General features: G+C 37.8%; 1 protein-coding gene across 5 annotated transcripts in view; it reads right to left on the bottom strand.

The window, feature by feature from the left end:
* LOC131684512 (maternal protein pumilio) overlaps positions 1 to 21,882 on the bottom strand; it is a 389,632-nt gene that overhangs the window by 43,230 nt on the left and 324,520 nt on the right. For all 5 annotated transcript variants that reach the window (XM_058967459.1, XM_058967462.1, XM_058967460.1 and 2 more), the window contains one exon: positions 6,749 to 7,102. In XM_058967459.1, the coding sequence (XP_058823442.1) occupies positions 6,749 to 7,102 (354 nt within the window). The remainder of the gene's footprint in view (positions 1 to 6,748; positions 7,103 to 21,882) is intronic.

Below are 21,882 nucleotides of genomic sequence, written 5' to 3'. Positions count from 1 at the left end.
AAAAGCTGGGCTTTTCTGTTGAAAAGTGCTCATAAATCAGGAATATTCTCGATATCGCAGTCCCAAAGTAATATGCCAGAAGGATTCCAATTTAGCACACGTCAAACAAATCAATAACAGAAACAATTATTTCATCGTTATTCTGAATAAATTCTCGCACTTGCTGCCCAACAGCACATCATTTTGGTAAACTAATTCCACTAATTTTTCGTCACTAGTGACTGCTCCCTTCATTTTCAGTTTCCACTTCAATATGTTCCAATATGCCTTTTTTGGACAGAACTGGGGACAATTTTGTGAATTTAGCTCTTTCGTTCCACCATTGCAGCAAATCCTTGCTGTTATGGCTGCTGGCTAGATCTGGCCATAGCGTAACTTGAGCATCATGGAATTCAATGAAGGGTGAAATTACTTTTCGGACCCTTTTATATACTTCCGAATTATTAGTCTTATCCGTAGCAAAAATACTGATTTTCTTGCTACATGAACAATTTGCTTGCCAAATCATAATTTTTTATTGATAATTTATCCGCGAAAATCATCCACTAGAAACCGCGAGCAGTAGTATTGTCAACCCCAAAATTTATTTTAAATCGGCTTTCACATAAGGGACCATGCATAAATGACGTAGCATTTATAGTGGTAGGGAGGGTATACCAAATTTGTGACGAAGTGTGACAAGGGAGAGGGTAGGGTCAGAAGATACGCGACGTAGCATTATGCTTAATTTTTTGTTGACGTGCCTTAAAACCCATTGATTAGAGAAAAGAATTTATGTTCCTCCATTTCTAAGAAAAATAAATTTAAATTCACACAAGTTACTTTTCACGTGATTTTTCATGTGGTAAGTTTTTCGATTCGGGGAATTGTAAACTCGCAAAAAAACGAAAAGATTTTGTATTCCGATTTAATTTGCTACATTAGTTAGCAAATCTTGCTAACTAGTAGACTTAGCTTAATAGTTGAATTAAATTTTCTCTTCGGTTTCAACCAACCAAAATTTAGTAATTTAGTTGAACTTCTGCTTCTGAGAATCATTGGCAGCTGTAGCATTTTTATCTGAGAGAACTTTTATTGGGGGGGGGGGGATTGAGAAATGCTACGTTATTTACAAGTGGGAGGTTAGAATTTTGTGACAAAATGCTACGAGGGGGAGGGAGGGGTAAAAATCGCCGAAAAAAGGCTACGTCATTTGTGTATGGCCCCTAAGTTTCATCGTCTATCCAGACATATGCATCGAGTTTCTGCAGAACCAGGCCATACAGATAATAGACCCGGGTTCTTGTTTTTTTGTTGTTTTGGGATACTGTTAGGTTGTTTACTTGCTTATATTGCACAGTGTTTTAAAATACTATTTTCATGCCCAAATTAATTTATATGTATAGTTTGTTCGGAGAAGTTGTTGCCTTTTTGAATGCGCTTCTATAGGAATACACGGTTCAGTGATTAATTCACCTATAAGTGAAATACAAAATTTATTTTTATTATTTTGTAATTTAGATAGAGGCTTCATGTCTTCAATAAAGTTGTAGTTTGTGATATTGCAAACGAAATTGCTGAAGACATTGTGTATCTAGCTTCAACAGTTCTCAAGATATGGGTTATTTTATATGGAACCCTTAAAAGCAGGTTTTTCTTGGTAACTTTATTCGAAGTTTTCTTACGTTCCTTGTATCTTTCGTAAAGTTGTTTGCTGTATTATAATACGTATTTTTGTGGTTCGAAATAGATTTCAATCTGTTGAATTTTAAGAGATATTACAGATAATTTTATGGTTACTTACACCTTAAATAACCCGTTAAGGATCATAACATCATAAGATATTAAAAGTACTAGCTTTTTACTTTCCCAAATTTTTTATTCGAACTGGAACTCTCCGAGTGTTATTTTCAAAACAAAATACCATCGCAATGGTATAAAATGAAGCATCTACGAACACGGCAGTACGCAGGTTTTGATGATAAATTACATAGACTACATGCAATAAACAGAAATTGTGAGGTTTGATCATAAACTAGATAAAAGTACGGAACGTGGGAAATTCGTGTAACAGTGAAGTGCGAATCGTTAAATATAAATTAGGTTTAATTAGTAATTACTGTAAAGTGGAGGAAATGCCAACAAAGGTTAGCAACAATTTTCATAAATTTTGTATTTCACTTATATGACTGAATTAATTACTGAGCCTTGTATTTCTGTAGAAGCGCAATCACAAAGATAACAAATTTCCCGAACAATCTATACTTCTAATGTGAACAGTTTGGACGCTATTAATTTTGAGCACATAAACGGCATTTTAGAACACTGTGCATTGCCAACCTTCTCGGAAACGGATTTGCCGCACAGTTTAGCGTTCAGCTTTTTTGCCATGGTGGCATAGATCATTGACGAATAAACTAAAGATCAATTGTCCTAAGTAGCCTCCTTGTGTGAAGCTTTTTGCTTATGAACGCAATTGAACTAAGATGGAGTCTGAGGTACCAACACTCTAAAGTATAAGCCAACATCGTATCAACTTGGCACTAGATGGAAAATACCTACTTTTGTACCATAACTCCGTAGAGTGTATTGTTTATGTACCGTAATGCTCACCACTGTTCGTTATGATCATTCATATTTCCCTATAAATTTTGTTTGTATTTGCTCTTGTGAAACGGTAAAGGTGTAGTAAATTTTGTTTTATATTTGTTTATAAATGTTAGGGTTTACAGGTAAACTTCGATATAACGTACATTTCGGTTTAAAAATTGTACGTTATATCGAATTGTACGTTATATCGAAGCATGAAAAATGCTCACAGAACTGTTGTTCATGGTACTTTATTTTATAGAATGTTGATAACGCGTAACTAATTTTGAAAATCTAACCTACCTAGCAGTGTGAAACAAATTTTCTCATAAGAAAACTATAGTGGTTCTATAAAAAGGATGCCGCATTTAATTTTTATTTGCTTATAAGAATTAAATTTATTGCAAATATTCTTATTCTGACTCTTTTCCTAATTATTAAGTCATTAGTCATTATTATTCTGTCTGGGCTTATAAAGTGTGGGAATACGTCTGCGCCACATCAAATAAAAGCAATTTATGAACTTTCATCATTAGAATAGACTATAAAAATCCACTTGTATCCACGATTCAAAAGATTGATTGATTTTCTGAAAATATATTTCAATCCGCTAACCACTGGCACTAGACATGCTATTTTTTGTGGCACAGTATGCCATGAAACTTAAGCATTGTCATTCGGCCCAGAGAATCAGATTCCGCTTAGAGCTTACTGATCTTGTATTATTTATTGAGATACATGTTTGGTTTTAATAAATTACGATCATCCGCAAATTAAATTGAAAAAATCGCTTTCGTAGCCTTCAATGAAGTAGCCAATTGCTAACATGCTCATTGGAAGCCCAATTAGTACGTTTTAAGATGGTGTGTAACATATTGAATTCTTAAATTGTGAAATACATGCGTAATTGAAAAAAAAATTTGGACTTGAAAAATAAATTAAAAATTTTGTACGTTATATCGAGGAAAAATGTACGTTATATCGAGTGACGCTATATCGAGGGTACGTTATAACGAGGGTACGTTGTATCGAAGATTACCTGTAGTTAGTTCCCAATTCTCTGCTTGATGCAAAAAAGCACTGCTGAATTCAGCAAACAACAGTGACGGTCATGGTGGAAGGCTAACGGTTTGTTCTGTTGGACGGTGAGCACGAGCAATTTCTCATGGGCTCAGACGCTGTACAAACCCTTAAAAAGACCATAAATAGGTATGAGGGTACAATAGGTATATGGCATTATTTTCACTATGTTATTGCAGATGTCGCTCGTGTTGCGTGAATTCGATACATGGTAGAAAACATCGTTGACGACTATAATTTCGGCTGCTACCGTGGATCAGCTGTATTAGTTAAGGCGTCGTTTATGTATTTGCGTGTTTTTGCGCGAAAGCGCATTGTTTTTCGTCCTCAGTACAGTACATTTAATCAATGTTAAGTTGTTTTTTCTTATGGAAAAATAATGCTAAACACGAGTTTTGTTTTAATTTTTCGATATTTTTGGCTTTGAAAAAAATACGAAAACCAACATGAAACATACGCTTGGGGGTAACTTTGTGCGAAAAACGTAACAACGAATTGAAGAGAGCATAAAGAACGCAATTGCATCTATTCAAGATGGCGCCAGTGTTCGTTCAGCCTCTAAAGAATTCAAGGTTCCGTTCGAAACATTGCGTGCTCGTGTGAAAGAAAAGTGCACGTCATCAATGAAAGCGCATCAGATATTTCGCGTGAGTTAGCAATATACAAATTTAAGGGGTTATTGAAGTAGATAAACGAAAAAACATGATCGAAAAATAGAAGGAAAAAATGCTCCGAAGCGTGGTCCCACAGTTAAGCAACCACGTGGGCCGGAATGCACAACTTCCATTCGACACTCTGGCGACGACGAGGACATAAAAGAAATTATTTAAAAGAACAACGTAGTGACCTATTGTACCCCCCCCCCCCCCCGATTTTAAAATCATTGCAAAAAGTGCTTTCACTTTATTGGATTTAGCTTGAAAAATATTTAGTCAGGCGTAAAATCATTATTGCCAGAATGTTCCCAGATATATAACTTTTCCACCGAGTGCTTGTTTGTCAAAATCAGTGCAAAAACAGCATCGCTCGAGCTTTCCAAAAAACTGACCCACTTGATCCCACTTTACTCTATAGTCCGTGCCAAGCTTCAAAATCACGAAAATACTATAAAATGGTCTCAATAACTCACGAATATACCAAAATATGGTTTTTATATAGGATCTACCGGACCTTGGTGAAGGAGTTTTCTTAGGTTGATCCAATTTAAAATACTATCACAACACCATGCAGTGGAGGTGAAATTGGACCATGATCGTGACGGTATTATGGGCCTTTCGTTTGCTTGGGAAGGCGGCATTTAGAAAAATCAGTGAGTTTCGAATTGTGCTGAATAATGGTTGTGTCATTATACAATTTTTTTCTACAAACCGATTCGAAAAAAATGCGGGCGTTTTTCGTGCAGAAATTATCCGCCAAAATGTCGGTCCATTGCTTGAATTTTATTGTGATTTTAGAAATTTTAACCTTATGGTCACTCGCCTCTTTACGGGTTAGAGAAATTTCTTTTGGAAAAACCTCTAGCCCTACGTGCGGGGTTGATAATCGAACCCACGTGAGCTGCGTACAAGGCATTCGATTTACCAAATACGCTATGCCCGCCCCCCTTAGAAAGTTTTGTCTGGTGCTGGTCGCCATGAAAGGAAACCACACCAGCAGCTAACCACAAAGGACCCAGTGATATCAGGTCGTCTTCGCTGCGGATGATTAGCCAACGTATCTCAACAGACTGTCCTTCAATAAAAGTGGCACACAAGGAAGCAATATGGGTGCATTACTATACACGTTGTTTTTCAAAGATGGGAAATATTTCCCTAAGATATCAAATAGAATTTCTATTTTTGCAATCAATGAAAGTGGAATGATTCACCACGCGATGTTGATCTTTTTGTAAAAAAGCATCAATGGCGAAATGAGCTCCCTGAAGATTAGCCAAGAAAAAAAACAATATTGATTGCATTTAAGGATGGTGTGATTTATCCAACTATTTTACAATCTCCAAATACGAACCGCGTTGAGAAATGAGCATTCAAAATTAGGCACAATTTTGTCAGGAAGACCCTTTGCCAGCTGGCTGGAGCCGAATCCTAAGGCTTCTATCATTTTTTTTTAAATTCCACTGGATTTATGCGTTTATTAAAAAGTTTTACGTGTTTGTTTTACAAACAATTTGTACGATTATTGATATAGTTATCAAATGATTCCATAGCGGATTCTTTTCGCGAGATAAGTACTCATTCCTCGTTTGGAGAGATTCTCAATCGCATGACGCTATCAGAGCTCACTCTAGAGTTATGTCCCGCCAGAAGCCCCAGTAGTTACATAATTACTTAATCGCAACATGATTTATCAAATTATCGCAGTTCCACTAATCATTATACTCAAATCGATTTAATTGAGCCAAGTGTTAAGCAACATATATTTCCGCAATCTCGATAAAAACACCATTTACGAGCGTCAAATTGTGTTCACACCCTGCGATTTGCAAATTTACAATAGCTTTTAATATTATAAATTCATGCAGTTTGTAGGTTATCAGTCCAGTGGTCACTAAGGGAGTACTCAGCGCACGGTCCTTCGCCGGATGGAACCGGCACCGGAACAGCAAAAGGTTAAATATAGCACTGGGGGCTTTTGTACAAATACGTATAAATATTACAACTATCCTACCTCGGATGGGATTGTGTGCATGCTAAAATATGCATAAATGAAAACATCGTGCACGTGTGTCCTGGCGGCAGAGTATGAAATATGAGGGGCACGCGGTGAGTGCTTAATATTAAAACAGCTCGAAAAAATGCGATTGCCTGGAACATGAGCTGGATGAAACGGTTAGGTATGCTACAAACATGATTATTTAATTTAAAATGGGCGCGACGACGTCAACCGGGCCGGTGGCGCGGTAAAAGAAGTGTTGGTGACTAAAATTGCTTAATTGGTATAAATGGATAAACGCTTGAGTGCTGAATGCAAAAACGTCCTTGCTGGGCGAATTTACGAGGGGAAATTGTCGAACACGGTAAATAGGATTGCAACAGAGTGCATAGCTACACACACACATCCTCGAGTTAGTTTACTGGTTACAGAGTGTGGCAGTTCTCACCTGATAGGGTTGATTTTCGGCGGCCTGCTGTGAGGGTGTCAGTGGTCTTCGGGGCTGTGACTGCTGCTGTGGTATCAGATTGGTAGAATATACACCCCAGGGTGCAGCGGCCATTCCGTAGTACTGTGGCACACCGGCGGTGATGAGAGTGCCCATATACGGCGACGGATCCTGGCCGGGATTGATGACGTACGGTGCGGCCTGTTGCGCTGCATACGCGGCATTGTGCTGCGCCAGAAACTGTTGCTGTTGGGCAGACAGCGAGAGCGCTGACTGTGGCAGTGGCTGTCCATTTGGTGCACCCGGGACCGCCGAGTTGGCAGCTGTGAGGCCTGGGTTTGATCTGAATAGTTGCTGTAAAGAGGGAAAAAATGAAAATGTTATTATCAATGTTTGGTCGGTCTCATGCTAGCTAGTACAATAGCCGGAAATATACGCCACCAGCAAGTTTACTGTGTATGATTTTCAGCTGAATAGCTGTTCTACATTACCGGAATGGTAACAGGTTGTTTATTCGCAGCTCAGCAGATCCCAAAGGGCACCAGCGTCAGTTACGTTACATTCGGTCGACTGACGTCATCTACTGATGGTACGCCCCCAATCATGGTGGATTTCCACTCAGTTTCGATTAGAGCACAGACCAGTAGATACCAAACCCGTGCTGCTGTTTCTACAACCACTTTGCAATATAGATTGGGCGCCACCAGGGTGCTGCAATCACTATCTAGTGAATACGAATGTGTCAACTTCTGGTTTGGTCTCGTCGGTTCCGTTGCTGCCGTTGGAATAGTTGTCCGATAGAAACCGCAGAAAAAGTTTGTGTTGGTCATGTGATGTACTATTCGTTTATGCGGAGCACATGAGGTAGCGACGGAGAAACAGAACGAAGCTAACGTGCTACGATAAACCTTAATCAATTGGTTGTAAATGGTGCAGAGCGGGGGACGTAAATTCTCGCAACAAATTGAACTCATTACGTTTTGTCACATGGGAGTGTACCGTTATAAATTTGTTAACCAAACCCAATAAAATAAATTGATTGCAAAACCTAGTTGTTGAAATGTGGTCGAGGAATTACTTTTCTTTTAAAATATATAGATATGAGATGTTGATGTGTTACCAGTTAGATACTTATTATTTTTCACACGTGTGTTCAAAGCAGTAAACAAACCTTATATAGATTTTTCACCACACAGTATTACAAATTATGAAAAAGATTTTAAAATTTTCCGCCTACCAGCAAAGGTCAATCATAAACACAGCCAGTTGCCCAAAATACTTTGTTCGCGGCTGACATATTTTAGTCCCTCCAGTCCCTTTGTCCCGTGCACAGAGCCATACCTTCGCTGAGTAAGATCTGTTTATGTCGCCTTCTACGACATTAAAGCAACAATCAAGAGGACCAAATCTTTGCTAAGAAAGTTTCGCCTGATACCACACGGGTTCAAGACTAGTTTGTTGGCGGACTATATATGCGGGGATAATACGCACTGTTTTGTCTGAGTGGAATGTTAGCTAGAATAAAAACATGATGTTTCGAAACACGATGATTCGTTTAACTCGCTGCATTCATATCACTACTTTAAATGTATTAAAGTAATCATATTTTCTTATATGTTTTGCAGGTCTATAATACCTTGGTTAAGAGGGAGGTTCTTATTCCAAATATTCGGAAATTGATTTTTTTCTTTGCATTTTTTGAAAGATATAACTGTCTATTGTCTTTTTTTAGTTGCGGACCGCCATATTGAATCGATCATTTTGAACTTCAAAAAACTGACTTCAGATTCGTAATCAGCGATATCCAAAGCCCATAATTCCATGTAATTGTTACAAAATATTGTCATTCTCCACGAATATAATTCATCACTCCGCCGCACGCGCTGCTTCCTCGATTGCACACAACCGGCGTGCTTGGGATCGGCTACCAAGCTGACGCCATATTCCACGTTCTCTACTAAGTATAACTCTAGCTGATCTCTCTTCTGGCATTAGCGCTTTATGGCCAGTCCGCTTTAGTCTGCCGTATTTTATCAGCTTTTCGATATCATCATATTTGTACACACGTGCTTCTGTGCCATTCTCCATTTTCTACAGTGCCGCCGAATACTGAGTACAGAAATTGTCTCTCAAACACATCGAGCACTCGACAGTCTGTCTCTTTTGCACCCATGCTTCATGACCATTCAGAGCAGTGTCCGTGAGTGTCAGTGATTTTTATAGAGCAAGTTCTGTTCGTGTCTGTAGGCTATGTAACTTCCACTGATCACGCAAACGATAGAAAGTCCTATTCGCTGCCGTAATACGGCTTTGTTATGTCGCGGCTAACACAATTATCATATCTCACTACAGGTTGCATGATATATGAATTCGTTCATAAGCTCGTACCATCCAGCATGGAGCCAACACCGTTCGGACTGCCACACTATCTACCAGCTACCATGTCTTTATGTTGTAAGAGTTTACAGTCAGTACGATTCTATTTTTAAAGGCACAAATGCTTCTTCCACTGCTCTACGATCAACGCCAATGATGTCGATGTTGTCCAGGAAGCCAAGAATCATGTGGGGTGTCGTATTGATGGTCGCGTTCCTTTGCACGTCAGATCTTCGTATTGTACTTTCGAACCCTATGTTGAACAATGGATTAGAGGGCGTCACCCTGTTTCAATCTTTTTAACGTCACAAACGAGTCGAATATCGTCAAGTAACCATAAACATTAAGCCATTGTACAATATTGGCTATACACAGCTATAATGTTGCATTAAACCCAATTTTAGCATTCATAATGCAATCAAGCTTTATATCAACATTGGAAGTTCATACAGATGCACCGGAAATGGAGCCTTATATTTGTGTTTAAACTGTTTGTAACGGATTCCACTTATTGGTATTTTGACATAAATCTTTTAATATGTTTAATATGCGCGGGGCTAGGTCGTGTAAGCGCACCTCAATTGTATCATCATCAATATATTCAGGATCTTGGTTTCAACGTTGTCATATTTGATGCCGTGTTGCACGTTGCTCTTCTTTGTGATTTTTTTTCCTTGGCCAAACTTTAAACGTTATATATATACAGTTTCTTACGTGGTGTAACTGTATGTATGTCACTTCCTTGAGAATACGATCCGTTTTCACTTTTAGTAACAGTTCAACAATACATAACTATAAGTCAAAGAGATTTTTTTAATTAAATCGATATTATATTTTCCCGCTTTACAGGTACTTTTATTTTTTTAAGCTGGTTTATTTCACTGCGCAGCCGAAGGCGATGATATAATACTGTTTGTGTAGATTAATTTTGTTTGATATCAATATTTTATTTTTGTTTGTTGCGAAAATGTTTCAAACTTCAATATTCAACCGGAAAAGATATTCATCGTCGCGGACACCGACAAGCCTTGAAAATCAATAGTTTAGGCTATCGGGATCGTAATTAGAAAGTTCTACAAAAAGCTTCGTCATCAAGTCGCTTGAGGATATTTTTGCATAGAAAAACTACAAAATGTTATTGGAATGATATAATGTACAAAAGTTTTGATCTAATTATGAAATCCTTAGACACCCCATCCCCTGATGATGAGTTAAGTTCTATCAACTACCATGCGGTAGACTTGGTTGGAAAGTCTCTCAAACTCCTACTAGCAGAAGGCAAAGGATTCTTCACATTTCCTTTCGATCATGGTCATATGAGCCTGCCAGTTCCAAGTTTTCCGTTCTAAGTTTATAACTGATTCGCTCTAGAATACCTATCCGCTCTTCAATTGCATTGCTTTCGGTTTTCTTAGTCTTAAATTTGCCGAGAATAGCCAACGAAATCGTTACAGTAGAACCTTGCGGCCATTCAAACATGGTAACAAACTGGATTTACGTAAATCTGTTGCTAACCTGTTTGGATGACCCAACACAAAAGAAATTATTCAAGGGATAAGCCAATCTCGCATGATACTCAATATTTTGAAGAAAATGCGATCACCCACCAAAATTAAGAGGCAGATGAAAGAAAAATATGCTGTTAAGTGTCAAAAATAAGATTGGACAATAAACAGACAAATTGGAACCAACGTAAGCGAGCATCGGAAGATACAGTAGCACTCGAAAAAATACCAATTTGTCACCGAACACTTCACCGTAAACACTTTGCTAATGCAAAAATCATTATTTTGGTTATGAATTGTACTTTACATTTTTGCACCATGAATTTAGTGAAAATGATAGCTATCACATTGATAACATTGAAGCAACACCGCCCGATGTTACATATACCGGTAAATCAAAATTCGAGCGGAACGCGTTTGTATAGGCAACCATTTGCGAGAAAAGATATTCAGTGCCTCTGGTTTGTTCAAACAAAGCTAAAGAGGTCAGTGTAGATGTTTACATCAGTGAATGCTTGTCGAATTTGAAGCATTTCATCGAAATGGATCACGTTCGTAACGAGTAACGTAACGAGCAGCAATTGATTTCTCGAATCAAACAAAGGTTATTAGACATCGACATCAGCACTGTTCAAAACCTAATTAAAGATATTAGTCGCACACTGCGTAAAATCGAAACAAACTATCCATTAAGTACACTGTAAATGTATTTTTCGACAGTTTATAAATAAAATAAAGTACCATTAAGAGGAATATTCAATTCGATGTTTTGTTTTCAAATGGCGATCCACAAATATTTGACAAACGTCACGTACCAGTTTGCGATGTATATTGGAATAATTCAGACACATTTTTCATGCACTGCAATAACTATATACCAAGCCGATTTCAACAGGTAACGCCCTAGCTAACCTAGGGAAAATAGTCTATTTCAACCCCGTTAGGAAAGGGTGCCGCACTATTTCGTTAATTTCCCGGCCCTCAATCGACGAAATGCCGTCAGCCGCGAAATTAGTACCATTGCATTCTTCCTAAAAACCATCATAACAAAAACAGTCAGAATATCGTTAAATATTCGTTTATAAGAACTGTATAAGACAAATCGGATCGAGTCCCCAGATTATCACGTTACCATTTAAGCCAATGCACTGAACAAAGATACGTCGATAATAGGAGTAGAGTGCAAGTAGGCCCACTACCTTAAATTGTGTCGGATGTAATTATCGGTTTAAATTCTGCTAGTGTCACCAATTACAAACGCATTTGCGTAATTTTTATTAATAGAATAATGACTTATAGAATTCAATTTGTGGTAATGGAGGAGCATTTGACACTGCAGAAAAAAATGCATTTGCATCCTTCGAACTCCACCGACCGACATCCGAATAATACATCATTCACCGCCCATGTCGTCCACGCGCTACTCTCCGAGGAACGACACGTAGGAAAGGGGGGTATTTGTGGTTTCAACCTGAATATGTAAAATGTCTGCTGAGGGTTCGGTCTAGCAAATATTTGGATCGGAATTCATATTGCACTGCTCCTTCCTTTCAGGTCGTTTGATGATAATTAAAATTCCGGCCACCCTTCAGTGTGTGCGTGTCACTCCCGTAGCAGATGTGATGAACACAAGAAATGCTGTCTAAGGGTGGCGTATTGCGATGGTTTCTTTTTTAGTTCAGAACTATTGCCGAAGCGTGTGAATCCGATCATACGGGGACCAGGTAGAATCGTGTGTTTATCATAAAAATTAATTGAATTTGGGGCGAATCGAAATATTTAATGACACGTTGCAGCGGTGATCGGTGGTTTAATTTAGGAACGTAATAGAATGTTTCGAATTGGAATCGACACTCAAACTAGTACCAGGGGTTTCACGGCAAAGCGAAGCATGATTTATTATGCAGGATGAAATAATGCCACCAACTATCTGGAATAAGATTTTTTCCCGAAAAATATTCTATAAGCTCGTAAACTGAAGGTTTGCGTCACGAGGCAGACTTGAGCAAGGACGAGTTCGAGCTATGGTTCGAAATAATGGAACATTGTCACCTATGTACAGTGATTGGCATAAATAAGATACACCCTTCATAAACATACAAATGTATGCAAAACTAAGGCGAAAGGCACAAATCCCCGACTATGTACGGGGAACGTGCCATTTGAGCCAATATATTCTGATTCCTGATTATTGGAACGTTAGAAGTATTCTACTTCAATAAACTAAAATCAATTACATATGACCAACTATTTAATAGTTCATTTGTCTCCGTTCGCTTCGATGACGGACTGCAGTCGTTTTGAGATGCTTGGGCCAGGTTTATGAACCGTTGTGGATCCAAATTTCCATTCTGTTATCGAGAATCGCCATACTATTCCGGATCGGATTTAAATCAGGAGACTCCAAGGAGATCAAGTCTACAGTTTACTGCTGCAGGGCCGAGAAAAAAGAGTATTTCGTTTGTCTTGAGTTTTGGTACGTTATCCCACCGGATGATGTATACATTCTAAATACATTTCTAGCAAAGGCTCCAGATTTTTGTTCAGAATGCCTTCTACTATTGATTACGACTATATTTCGTACACCAAACAATGAGTAATAATGTGCTCGGAAAGGTTTTAGACTAAATTCCAGTGTGCTCCATGAATGATTTTTCTAGCGTTTACGGTAAAGTGTACCGCAGGAAATTGGTATTTTATCGATATGATTCGCTGTACGTATATTGGTGAACGCTTCTGTTTATGAAAAATTACGCTGTTTTTCTTCAAAATACAGTGGGCAGTTGAGCGTGTTGCTTGTCCAAATTTTTTTTTGTTCCTAACCTTAATTAAGTTGGATATTTCAATCAATTACTTTTGTCAGTCACTAGTACCAACTTGGAGCCAAATTAGGCGATGTTTCCAAAGTAGTACCAAAATTAACATCTTCACGGGAATAAATATTGCATAGTGTCTGGTATTATGTGCCCTAACCCAAAGCAGAAGTTGTTTTCTCATCAGCCAACCAGAACTTCGGCCTTTGTTTCCCGGGACATCAATCGGAACTGGCCAGTTGCTTTAGACGTGCGTATGTGTCGTGTGACTATTTGGATTTGGTGTCTAACTAGTGCTAGTTTGGATACTAGTTTCTCTATACATTATCAAACTTGGCCTCAAGTTAGTGCTGGTTACTGAAGAGATGAATTCAAAAAACAAAAATCCAACATTACTTTATGTCTTGCCGTAAATTAAACTTCGAATGCATTTGGTTGAAATTGTACATATTGAAAGTTATGTATGAGTTTTGCAAATTGTACTACAACAAGATTACGTATAATAACATTGCTAGTTAATTATCAATAATGACCCATACTTTAACTAACACATGTCAGTCTATGGATCTTTTTCATGGCGATCACTGTAGCTACAGCAGGAGAACCTTACATCAAAAGGCTAGCCAAACCAGGCTCAACAACGTTGCAACAAAAAGCACTTCAGTAGATTGCCTTTCGCCCCCTACCATCGTCTAGATTCACTTTCACATTGAATCGTCTATCCCATCTAGGAAGTCAGATGATGGAGCGCGAGAGAGGGAGAGAAAGGCAGAAACCACACATAAAGGCTAAAAGTGCATCCGTCGTTGACGGATATGTGAAATCAATATTTGAGTAGTGTGGTGGTTATAGGCATATCTTCATCTAGAAAGCTCCATACAATGAGTGCTCAACCGCGTAGTGCACAATTGTTACTAGATTAATCTGGAACGTCACTGGCAATTTGCCGCTGAGTTGTAGGACCTTCCAAAGTAATACAGGTAGAAAACGTGGAATCGCATTATCGTTTTGCTCTACGTGACAGCACTGCACTGTGAAGGTTTTGTCGGGTACGCTTATTGTCCCCTCATTCATCAGAACGTTTGTTGGTGAGTAGCTTTGCAGCCTTTACGTTATTATGGGGTCGGTAGGTTATATTAGATGTGATATTTTCGGTAGTATATTCCAACTTTTGGAAAATTAAAGCATATAAAATTTCAACAATAAATTTTTCCACAAAAGTATGTTTATTTAATTTGTATGGCATAAATTTGTTTTAACACTGTAACAGTGCTGCCAGAGCGATTTTCAGTTAGCGGTGGTAATTGAAATTTTAATACATTTTTGATATTGTATTTGGACTATTGTAAATATTCTAGAATTGTTAATATTGAACATCGGAAGGTAAAAATTGAGCAGCTTCTAGCACTGCGAGAGAAGCACCTGTCTTGATCAAAACAGGTTATTCGTGTTTCATGGCCTTAACAGTCCTAAAGAAAAATAATGTTAGAACCCTATAGGCGCTAGATGGAAACAAGTTGGGCATGAAAAGGTTAAAGCTGAAACTCGTTCATGTACGCTTAACCGGTTTATTATCCTATTGGGCACCTTCCCACGTGACTAAAAGTCAAAATTCAACTTACGCTGATCACTGTTTAGCCATATTTGAAGAGATGCCTTACACACTCGACCGGAATTCATCCACCGGTAATAGCTGCGGAATATTAATCGCACTTCACTACTTGGGAACATCTCTGATGTATTTATTTCTATAACAAATCTACTACTGCAAAACAAGTTTGATTTCAAGAGTAGAATATTTTGGGGTCAGATAGGTCCGTTTTTTGGCAAGCTCGTGCCCTGATTTTAACAAACAAGCACTCGTTGGAAAGGTTATACATCTGGCAACATTTTGGCAACAATGATTTTATGCCTGGCTAAATATTTTTTAAGCTAAATCCAATAAGGCGAAGGTAATTTTTTAAAAATCTGCGGGTACAATAGGTCACTATATTCGAGGTTAAATAAAACACTGTACACACCTAGAAAATCGGCGGTTCTACTTTTTTTGAAGAGTATGAATGCTGCAGATTCTTTAAAAATTAATAACACAAATAATAAATCTAATCCATTGACTTTATTAAGGTACGAAAAATTATGAAAACACAGGAGAAAATGTTGAAAAATCATGTTTTAGCACCTGGCTTTGCGCTTGCGAATGACTTCTTCGGTGTCCTCGTCGTCGCCAGAGTGTGGAATTGAAGCTGTGCATTTCGGCTCATGTGGTTGTTTAGTTGTGTGACGATCAGAGCCTATCCATATCCATTCAATGAACGATGACACCCACTGGATTGATCCTTGTCTTTTCGCTGTCTCCTTCGGTATTAAATACATACAAAGCAAAACAATAAAAACAACGCCCCTTCGTTTTTCGATTCTACGGAAGCGAGTAGCAAAAGTAGCGTCTTTCGTTTTCCAATGACAATATGAAAATTTAATCTCGTTTTAATTTAAAATCAGTAATTTTGATTCTCATTTTAATTTTCAGTAAATGAATTTAAAAATTCACATTCGTTAAAAACATTTACTTTCATTATATGTACATTATCGTATAAACAAAGCAAACCGTTACCTTTATTCTTGCGGTAGTGATCTATCTTGTATCAGCAGTAAATAGTGTACTTCAGCAAAATAAGGTGGTCAGTGACTTTAGGTCTTTTCATATTAGAACGAGTGTGCGAGACGTGGAACATTTACTGAAGGAGAAAATGGCTTTATCCAATTTCTTCATATCAGGCATATTGCCCTAAAACCATTCAACGAATTGACTCAAGCACAACGGTTCATTTTGCAGAATAACCTAAAACACGTAGTTGAGTGTAACAGCTTTCAAATGAAGCTCCCATGTATATGGACGACAGGAAAATCGAGGTTACGGTTACATGATGTGTTACATACTTACGGGTGCGCAAAATTAGGTATGGGTTCTTCCACGCGAAGTGATACAAAAAAAGGAAACTTGAAATCGACTTGCACAGATTTGAACGAATTTTGGAGCAATTATTCGTCTAGGGATAATATATACAAATCTGGATTTTTGTGTCAATTGAATCACCCTTTGGTAAATGGAGCACCCATCGTTTTGGCAAATTGTTTAAACCCTTGAATTTTGTTTGAATATATCTCTGGTTCTATGTGCTTTAGAATCAAACCGCAAAAGGAAATTATTTAAGGGGTCTATCAAAAATATTAGCTTTTAGCGGCAGTGCCGACAACTATGCTATTTTTTACAGATAAAAATTAAAAGTTCATTTTTCTAGCAATACGTATATTTTAATTTTGCAAATTCTAATTTCATCGCATTCCTCATAGATTTTTACATAAAAATCACTTCTAATATTTACTTTAAGCCAATCCTGAGATACGCCGCTATGAAGGAAACACATTTTATCATGTAAAATTTCATTTTTCGTAAAAATCACGAAAATATTCAAATGGTCATGAAAACCGACCCTGATCTGCTAGAGGCAAAACAAAAACGTAGTTTTTCATCATTTCTCGTGAACTCAGTATACTAAAGTTGGCTTTTTGTCGCTGAGCGCTTACAATTTTATATGATAAATTGGGTTCTTTTTTCCTTCAAAACGGTGTATTATCTCAGGATAGGCTCAAATGATATTGAGGTTATAAGTGTTTTTATTTAAAAATTTTTCAGGAACACGATACAATTAAAATTTTGTAAATTATTTTGAGAAAAATTAACATTATTTTTTTAACTGGAAAAATCGCATAGTTGGCAGCACTGCCACTAAAAGCTAATCATTTTTATACTTCAACAATTTCCTTCAAAAAACAACATGCGGTAAGATTTTAGTGTCGATAGAACCGGCGATAGATAACATTTGGGTAAATACTACTACCGACGACAATCAAAAAGATTTATTTCACCAAATAAAATTATAACTCAACGACTGCTTAGGATATCTAAAAAATATTGAAGTACTTTCAGCGGTTTAGTAAAAGGGCACTGCCCGAGTAAATATCACCTTAGGCAGCCAGGTACAATAGAATATGATACCTGTCGTTTCTGTAATCTAAATAGACCTCAGAACATTTAATGTGTAACTGTGTAGCACTTTTCCACAAAAAGAGCTATTTTTTTTAAAAGGGGATAATATCCTCAGATGTTCGAACCAAACACTGTCAATATGGATATCACCATTATGCAAATTTCTGAATCGTTGGGTGATCACAAACATTTTTTCGCCCACATTGATCATTTCAGAAGGCTTCAGAGGGCCAATGGGAATCTACCGAATTTCAATAAAATTAAAATATCTCATCTGCATGGGTATCAAAATTCTTGCAGTTGAAGTAAATAGATTTCTGCTTTCAGTAAAGCTTAACGAAATCAGAATCCCTGTTACAACAGTTACTGCGATAATATGGAATTGCAATTAACTTCAAGTAAGAGTCCAATAACCCTATCGCCGCAATTTGTCTGTGACCCCTACCAAAATGTCTATACGAATAACAGATCCTACCAAAGCTCTATTTCAAATGAGATATATCAAATACATCATTAAACTGCATGATAGCCGTAACCTGCAGCCCCATTAAACACCAATCAATTGTGTCTATTTGTGTCATTTATTAGGTTCACAGCAGTAGAGCCTCGTGATGAGGCAAGTATAAATTTAGTTTCTCTTTCATCAAAGCGAACGAAATCAATTTTGTGACACCCACTCCTCGGTCTCTGCCGAGATACGAAGTCTGGGTGGGTTTTCATGTTTGTCGGTATCACGTTGTTAGCTAAATAAGTTTACTCCTATACAAGCTAACAAGAATTGATACAACACGTCATCGGGAACCGACGTGCTGTGATTTTACGATGATAAGATGATAAGACTGACTCCGAAGAAAGGCTGCCGCCACCCCACTGATTAGCATCGATAAATAACAAATGATTCGAATTAAATGTTCACACAGCTCAAAATTAGAAAAAAAATTGGCTCAATTTATCTTAACTTGCCCAACGTTAAATGTAATCCTATAAAACACCATTGATGTTTTATTTGCATTAGCTGAAAATCCAACAAGAAGACAGCAATGCTCAATCAACACAACATAAGGCTTGCTGCATCGAAATTAATCAAATATAATTGTTTTACCGATGCCAGTTGCTAAGCATTGCGTGTATCCAACTGGTGATATACAAATGTACTCCATGACCTTGTTGGATTGGATTCGAAGGACCTTCTTTCAAAAGTGCCTTCAATATCTAGAAAAAATTAAAAAGTTTGTTTCTTCGAACATCCCAAGCTAACATCTCGAACGTAGTGGTCGATTGAGCATCACACTGCTTTGAAATGCAGAGGATCCGACAGATCAGACGAGAGTTTTTTGCCTCCGCGTAAGTAACACGGTAACATTTGGGAATGAGTTTTACAATTATTGCCCGCCGCACAAATTGTGTTTAAAGTGTTCATATCTTCTTCGAAGTAGAACTCGAATGATTCCATCTTTTTCCAAAAACTTACCCATTCATGAATTATGTAACACTTTTAGAAAGCTATGTAAAAATGTGAGCTTCTGTGACACAGGAAGTAGGAAAAGTAATCTATAATGTGACGTAACCGGTTTTACCGTAGAAAATTAAATTTAAAAAAAATCGTTACGTACTAGAGTAGGAAGAAATAAAGAAATTTTTGACAATTGACATGGGATGGAAAGAATGTAATTTTTAATTTTTGTGACACGTAATTTTAAATTTCAAAGCGTCCACATGATCGATTCGATTGTCACAATTCTACGACAAAATACCCAAGAATCTTATATTTGGAGCGCAGTCACTGGTGATAGCTCCGCACAGCCTGGGAAGTATGTGCCAAATAGACAAGTAAGACATTTGCGAAAAGGCTTTTCTAACTATTTCGTTTAGAGGATCGTATTGCATTTCTGTAAGCTTTGCAAGTCGACTTAAAATCTGCGTCGCCGATTCCAAGCTTTTCTACATAACTTTTGGAGTCAACAAGTTCGACATTCCACCAAGGACTCTAAAAGCACGCATAACTCTAAGCGCACAAGCTTTTTGGTATATTGCCACTATGAGTGAGCTTGTTTTAGACTAACCTCATCCAAGTCACTTAAAGTTACAATCGTTGGAAAATACCCATAAAACCTAGTCGTGAGCCTCCCTTCATAGAGGCCCCAGTTCGAAAATTTGGGATTATGATACATGATAATATTTAGCAAGATGAGATCATCAAAGACAATGTACTTATGGTCTGATAACAACGATTCGCACTTGTTCGGTACGAGCTAGTTTACAAACTAATGTGTAATACTGTTGGAGCAGCGAGTTACATCTAACACCTCTTCCCAGACAAATCGTACAAATGTTGGGCTATTCTCTGTATTGAGTTTATGTAGACTCGTGTTGTTCATGTATGACATCATTTCAGAGCGTGTCAAATTGATATGCTGCCCAAAATTATGCAATGAGCATCACTGCCAGTTATGAGTGGGAACCCATTTTTAACAAGTACAACCCTTTTGCAATTTTCATTAGGCGACAAACAACAAAATACCTATGCTATATTTCACCCTAAGGAGGAAAATTTGGTAAAAACCAAAATTTCTCACTAGGGTGAAAATTTGTTGGTATAAACCAGTCTTTGTACAGGAGGGCACAAATCCTTATTTCATACTATGTTGCGTTTCGGCTTCGCCTCATCAGAAACCGACACTAACGTATTGTCGGAATAGATTAGCGCCGGCTTGACGCAAATCCCTTAAAACTAAAACACACTATGTGTTTCAATCAAACGACTGATCAAACGTGATGTCCCGTTAGAGCAGAAGTTCTGTTTATGCCGATGAGACACAAGTGAAGCCGAAACTTGTCTTGGCTTAGCAGGCCTATGCGAAAGCACTATGCTATATTTCACCCTAAGGAGGAAAATTTGGTAAAAACCAAAATTTCTCACTAGGGTGAAAATTTGTTGGTATAAACCAGTCTTTGTACAGGAGGGCACAAATCCTTATTTCATACTATGTTGCGTTTCGGCTTCGCCTCATCAGAAACCGACACTAACGTATTGTCGGAATAGATTAGCGCCGGCTTGACGCAAATCCCTTAAAACTAAAACACACTATGTGTTTCAATCAAACGACTGATCAAACGTCGGTTTCTGATGAGGCGAAGCCGAAACGCAACATAGTATGAAATAAGGATTTGTGCCCTCCTGTACAAAGACTGGTTTATACCAACAAATTTTCACCCTAGTGAGAAATTTTGGTTTTTACCAAATTTTCCTCCTTAGGGTGAAATATAGCATAGTGCTTTCGCATAGGCCTGCTAAGCCAAGACAAGTTTCGGCTTCACTTGTGTCTCATCGGCATAAACAGAACTTCTGCTCTAACGGGACATCACGTTTGATCAGTCGTTTGATTGAAACACATAGTGTGTTTTAGTTTTAAGGGATTTGCGTCAAGCCGGCGCTAATCTATTCCGACAATACGTTAGTGTCGGTTTCTGATGAGGCGAAGCCGAAACGCAACATAGTATGAAATAAGGATTTGTGCCCTCCTGTACAAAGACTGGTTTATACCAACAAATTTTCACCCTAGTGAGAAATTTTGGTTTTTACCAAATTTTCCTCCTTAGGGTGAAATATAGCATAGTGCTTTCGCATAGGCCTGCTAAGCCAAGACAAGTTTCGGCTTCACTTGTGTCTCATCGGCATAAACAGAACTTCTGCTCTAACGGGACATCACGTTTGATCAGTCGTTTGATTGAAACACATAGTGTGTTTTAGTTTTAAGGGATTTGCGTCAAGCCGGCGCTAATCTATTCCGACAATACGTTAGTGTCGGTTTCTGATGAGGCGAAGCCGAAACGCAACATAGTATGAACAAAATACCTATTTCTAGTCATCAGTCATATTTACTGTAACTGCACAAATATCATGAGTTGTGAGGACGGATATAAGTCATGTGTCGCAAGTATGCAGACACGAGGCATGTCACGAGGGTTTGCTAAACCATTTTTGTTGATAGCTACGAATACGGGTTTAAGTAGCTTTCAAACATAGAAGTTTCCCCTATGGAAATGCGATTATTGAACCAAAGCTATGGAAATCTTTTGTTCCAGCACAGATTAATAATTACTGTACCAATTGATAAGTTGACCGTAGAATATCATTCCAGTGCAGGTGCCGTAAGCGACTGCTCCAATCAGTAATTAAATCGTCACATGGCCCAGTAACGATAAGAAACAGATTTTGGAAACAATTCCAAGAAATTTGATAACAATATTGCTAGCATTCTTTCTATTTTATGTACTGGAATATACCTCGGAAATATAAATTTCCAGTAATTAGATGAACTCGTGATACCTGGAGAGTTCCTGAATTAAAAACCGACTTAATCCACCTAGCAGTGAGATGAGACATTTCTT

This window comes from Topomyia yanbarensis, chromosome 2 (assembly GCF_030247195.1).
Source record: "Topomyia yanbarensis strain Yona2022 chromosome 2, ASM3024719v1, whole genome shotgun sequence".
Taxonomy (NCBI): Eukaryota; Metazoa; Arthropoda; class Insecta; order Diptera; family Culicidae; genus Topomyia; species Topomyia yanbarensis.
The sequence above is the reverse complement of the archived record's forward strand: the minus strand, read 5'-3'. Positions and strand labels throughout refer to the sequence as shown.